Below are 5558 nucleotides of genomic sequence, written 5' to 3' on the forward strand. Positions count from 1 at the left end.
TTATTTATGGAAAATATTTCAAAAAAAATAAGTACTATATTAAAAAAATTAAAATCACCTGAGGCGTAAGTGAAATTTATTTATAAAATAAAATAAAAATTAAGGAAAAAATTGATAACAAAGACGAACACAAAGTCCGTTTAAAAATATGAAATTACCAAAATACAACCGCGGTTAGCATCTTTTGAGCGAGATTGACAAGGACGTGAAGGTAAATTTATGAGACAAAACGTTGCGCAGAGGATAATAAAGCAGCCTGATTGTTGTTCCTTAGAAGGCTTTATCAGCCCATAAACCCAATACGGTCGGCAGCAAGCACTTAGCTACCCATTCGAGTGGCATTAGGAGACTGGAATCTTATCATCCAACGGCTGGTCAGCTGTTCATATTTAAGATCTTGCCACGCGTCCATGTATACCTAAATCTTAATACATATATACGCACAGCAAATTTTTCCCAGTTATTCGTCATCGAGGCTCCGTCGACTCGACTCTTTCCCGTCTATCCGGTCCCAATAGAAAAAAAGGAATCGAGAAGAAAATTTGAGGAAAAAAAAAAAGAAACGATAGCCAATTTAGCCATAGCGATTTATCTCTAAGCGATCGGAGAAGAATTTTCGTAGATCAGCGATGCAACAAGGAGATTACAGCTCCTATTATCAATACCCTCATTCAAACCCTAACCCTAACCCGAATCCGAATCCATCCCCCACCGAATTTCACCAACCACCCTACGCGTCGGCGCCGCCTTTTACATCCGGTTACGCCTCCTCCGATTACTCCGTTTATCCCCCAAATTACCCTTCCTATACCCAAAATCTTGATCCTGTCCCTCCCACCGCTCCCTCTTATGCTCCACCTTTAGCCGCATCAACTCCAACGACACCGACGCTAACTTCACAATCCTCTTTCAATCAACAACCTATAGCGCCGCAGTCGGCGGCCGCTGCTCCTTCTTTCCCGCCTTATGATTCACATGTTCCCTATCAGACTCCAACTTCCCAGCCACCTTATTACCAGCCGTATGATCCACATCAGACGGCTCCCAGCTATGGCCCTCCTCCATCAAACCCTAGCCCTACCCCTAATCCGCCCTATTATTCAGCCCCATATAGCCAAGGATCATCTGTATCCTCTGTCCCTCCTGCATACGACAACCCCTGCGATAACTCTATGAAATTCGATCACAACAGTGTCGGTTATTTCGACGAGAAATTCGGAGGAGGCTATGGCCGGAGTAGATCCGATTTAGGATCCGATCTCTACGGGAAGCGATCGGATAGCTATTCAAGATATGGTGATGATGGTGTATATGGGGACGGTATTTATGCTTATGAAGGAGGCAAGGTGGACCCTTATGGGGCACGTGGCACAGCTCCGAAATCGTCGACTTGGGTTCAATTCGATGATTATGGTCGTTCTATTAATTTCCCTTCTGGGAAGGAGTCGTCGGGCGGGTCAGTTTCAGTTTCTGGTAAGATTGTGAGGGCGGTGCCAAAGGCAGAGACCCAGCAAGATGTAAAGAGTGGGGTCCAGAAGTTTCGGGTTAAGTTGTTGTCTGAAGGTGGAGGACAGGGCCCCATGGATGTACTTTGCCAGGTAGTTTTTAATTAAAATTGCGAAAATTTGATTTGCTTTTGGTTGGAGAGATGAAGTTTCTGGTATCTGAGTTCAACTATGTTGGTTATATTGTTGAATTATCTGTGAAATTAAACTGATGATTAAAATGCTTTGAAGGTTCTTCAAATTTTAGCCTGACAAGTCCTTAGTTCTGTATGATTTTATCAACATTGTAGTTCATATTGCTAATAGATAATTATGTTCTCTATCCCCCCTTATCTATTCATCTAGTACTTTGAACTCATTATATAGCTTGATTTTCTGGTGTCAGATTGGTTTAGATGGTATTCGAATGCTTGACCCAAGTACCAGTCGAACATTGAGAATATATCCTCTTGAGAACATCACAAGATGCGATGTAAGTTGCCTACTATATCTTTTATTGTATTTCGTTTCTGTTAATGATGGGCATTGCAATTAAATGGTATATTTTCTTCTAATGTAGGTGACCGACTCATCTACATTTGCATTCTGGTCCAAGAGCCCTGTTGACTTTGAACCAAGGCGGATCAGGCTGCAATCCAACAGTTACACTACAAACACCCTTCTGGATACTGTAACAGCTGCAACTGTACAGGTTGGTGTCAGAGTTATAATTTTCTTAATTTCGTATGAGAAATTAACAGTTTACTTTGCATGACTATCATTATCATCATTGTCTACTTTTTTCTGTTAGGGCTATGGGGGTGGTGGGAGTGGTTGTGGTTGGTATATTCTCGATCCATGCCTAAAGTGTTCCAATTCTCAATTAGAGAAAAAGTCCTTGCTCTGAGTTGTAAATATCATGGAGTTGTTTTTGTGATTTTTAGTCTGGACTTTAGATTCATACTTTGGATGCATTGGGCATTGTTGCAAATGGACTAAAACCAACTTAAAAGAGTGAATACCTACTAGGTAACTAGTTCATTTCTTTGCACGGAGACACACAAGTGCGCACAAAATGAACTAATCTCTGTTCAGGAGTCAGGAGGAGGAACATAGTGAAGTACCATGGAGCATGGTATTTTTGTAGATTAAGAGAAATATAATCTGCAAGAATTATTTCGTTTCTCTTAAAATGGCCATTAGGATTTTGATGTAAGAGCCTATCAGAGGAGAGCACAATGGCAAGATATTGTTGTTCACTTGCAGCACTCAAAATTTGTAAAATAATGAGCCTTTTAATCATTTGAAAGATATGGAAGATTGTCATGCTGCTGCTGAAGTTATCAGGTGCTTATAGGCATATGTGCATTGCATGTTTTCTTCCGAGACTTTGTTGTTTTATTTTATCTCAATCCTTAAACATGTATGACTTGATTCTCTTTCATTTATTGTCCTTTGATTGGTACACTAGATATGTTCTTAAGGCCTTTGCATGCGTAAGCTGGATGTCTCTTGATGACTGTAGTTCTTTCACCCTTTGATTGCAGATCAAGGAGATGGGTGGGAGAAGCCAGCCCCCTGAATCTCTGAAGACTACTGAACAACCTGCAGAAAAAAAGAGAGGATTTGCTGATTGGATGAACTTGATGAAGCCTGGCATGGAGGAGAAAGATCATTGGGTAAAAATTAGAGTTCTAAGGAAGAGTTATTTTTTTTGGTTTCACCTGCAAATTGCAGGTCCCATAAAAGCTATATTTACAAAATCCAAAATAGGCTCATCTATATATTCTTTTTCTGCTTAGGTCCCTGATGAAGCTGTTTCAAAGTGCACAGCATGTGGAACTGATTTTGGGGCTTTTGTGCGGAAGGTAAATCATTCCCTGTGTATATGAAAAAAGTTTCCTGCTTGCCTTTCTTTCTCATTTAAGTTTAATGCTTTTCGTCCTTTTTCTTTTCAGCACCACTGCAGGAACTGTGGGGATATTTTCTGTGACAAGTGTACCCCCGGTAGAATTGCTCTGACTGCTGATGAGAATGCTCAACCAGTTCGGGTTTGTGACCGGTGCATGGTATGCTTATCAATCAGTTTTCTCACCATCTTCTTTCATAGCAATATAGTTTCTGTGGTGGTTTCTCCTGTTTATGGTTTTCAGAACTTGTTAGCATGACAGTTAGGCATTGGTAATAGTTCAGGATTATAAGGACATATTATACAGATTTTATGCATATTTGGTTGAGCATGTAGAGTATCTGTATATCTATAATGTTCTTTAATTTAATGCCTACCCTTGGCTGACTGATCTATGGAAGAGCAAAGGAGGATGACTATTATTTTCTGCATCACTTGCTGTGTATAGTTGTTTTCCTGTGGTTTAACCATGAAATAAGTTTCCTTGCCCCTTTAAAGCTTTTCTGTGGAGTGTTTAGAGAACTCTTTTAGTGGTTAAGGCAACTGAATTGGATGAGGCAGTTCAAGGAAAGGCTGAATACAGGAAAGAATGTTCATATTGTTCGTAGTTGTTTGCTGAACAAAGGAAAGAATGTTTACATTGTTCATAGTTCTCTTCCTTTCATTTTATTTTTACCGTGAAAGGAATTGTCGAATGGTCTTTGTCAATATAATCAAAATTTGTTCTTATTGTTCTGTTACACTTTACAGGCTGAAGTGACTCAGAGGTTGTGTAATGCTAAGGAAGCAGCAAGTAAACCTGCTGGAATACAGAGTCATGAGGATCTTGCTAGGAAGCTTCAGGTCAGCATTGTTTTGAAACTTTATGATTTAAATGTTTATTACAATTAATTTATGAAAATCTGGCTGAGTTACTTCCATTCATTGTCTGATTGTGATGACCTATGACAGGAGGAGATGGAAAAGAATCGCAGATCAGCATCAGGTAGTTTCTTGTTTCCTGAGTGCATTATTACCATGAAAGAAGTTACTTGCATATACATATGTATGTGCATTATTATGATTGTAAAATAAAATGGAAGAGGGTACATATGTGTTCAGTTTAAAATGTTGGTCGAATAATATAAACATACCAAATTGGCTAGGTGAAGAGTCATGGTTGGATCAGTTCTAGGACACATTTATCAATAGGGGTTACTCTGACCACTCTCGAATGGTTTTATTATGTCAGGCTCCAAGTCTGATGGATCTGGTAGGCGGATGAAGGAAGTTGCCTGTCCTACGTGCACCGTTCATTTGCAGGTGTGTAATCCATGTGTAGCATCATTCTGGATTGCAAGCTTTCTTTTTGTTTTTTTTGTTTCTTTGTCAATGTTATTGTAGCTCGGCTGATATGACGATTGTTGCAGGTCCAAGTTCCCAGCTCGGGTTCTGAGACCATTGAATGTGGGGTTTGCCAGCATCCTTTCCTTGTTAGTGCCCATTGATCTTGCCAGCGATGGGTCTTAATTCACTCAATTAGTTTCTTGTTGATTTTATTATACTGGTTGAGGTTTTGATTATTATTTATAATAAGAAGGATTAGTTTGTGCATTAATCATTTCTTTGTTCTAAAACTCGGTTGTCCTGCTGTCATCTTTTCAAGTTAGTGTGTATATGAAGTTTTCTGTGAATGTCGAGTCAATCTCTGTATAAAATTGACGGGCCACTTATAATCGCTAGAGTGCTTTCCATGCCATGCTGCGGTTGTTTTCTTTTTCTTTTTAATGCTTTTGCAATTTGCGACCATAAGCTGTCTAGCAGGTGGCGGCCCAAGATTGCTGCTTCAACATATATGAACTTGAAAAATAGAGGTCCACCTAAAACAGCTCAGAGCCCATCAAAACCCAAGCTGATACGTGAAAAGGCTAGCCCACTGTTTGATTATCGTTACACTCTATGCTGAGCACATTGTTGTTATAGTCAGGAGGTCTAACCAAGCCAAGTACCCGATGCCACGTGTCACGCCTAAACAATTCCCCAAATAACAATGGCAAACGAAGATTAAATTGTTTGTCCTTACGCTTGAATTTTACGTCGACACGTGCCATAAAGTTTGTTTTTCCCGGTATTAATGGATTAAATTCGATTTATTATTTTTAATTTTGACAAGGACGATTTATTTG

The 5558-nt window shown here is 39.6% G+C and overlaps 1 protein-coding gene across 1 annotated transcript; it reads left to right on the forward strand.

Annotated features, from left to right (window-relative positions):
* Nucleotides 459–5131, forward strand: LOC18591592 (protein FREE1). Its single transcript, XM_007017805.2, has 10 exons — nucleotides 459–1598; nucleotides 1891–1977; nucleotides 2065–2196; nucleotides 3032–3163; nucleotides 3287–3352; nucleotides 3443–3553; nucleotides 4144–4236; nucleotides 4345–4378; nucleotides 4625–4695; nucleotides 4803–5131. Exons 1-10 carry the CDS (start codon nucleotides 630–632, stop codon nucleotides 4878–4880), a joined length of 1773 nt encoding a protein of 590 aa, XP_007017867.2. The 5' UTR covers nucleotides 459–629; the 3' UTR covers nucleotides 4881–5131.

The sequence above is a fragment of the Theobroma cacao genome, chromosome 8, assembly GCF_000208745.1.
Source record: "Theobroma cacao cultivar B97-61/B2 chromosome 8, Criollo_cocoa_genome_V2, whole genome shotgun sequence".
Classification (NCBI taxonomy): Eukaryota; Viridiplantae; Streptophyta; class Magnoliopsida; order Malvales; family Malvaceae; genus Theobroma; species Theobroma cacao.

Excerpts from the sequence above, each read along its gene's own strand:
- LOC18591592 (XM_007017805.2), top strand. The coding sequence starts at position 630 with ATGCAACAAGGAGATTACAGCTCCTATTATCAATACCCTCATTCAAAC. Across the intron at positions 3,164-3,286 it reads TGGAGGAGAAAGATCATTGG|GTCCCTGATGAAGCTGTTTC; the intron begins GTAAAAATTAGA and ends TTTTCTGCTTAG. Across the intron at positions 4,696-4,802 it reads CGTGCACCGTTCATTTGCAG|GTCCAAGTTCCCAGCTCGGG; the intron begins GTGTGTAATCCA and ends CGATTGTTGCAG.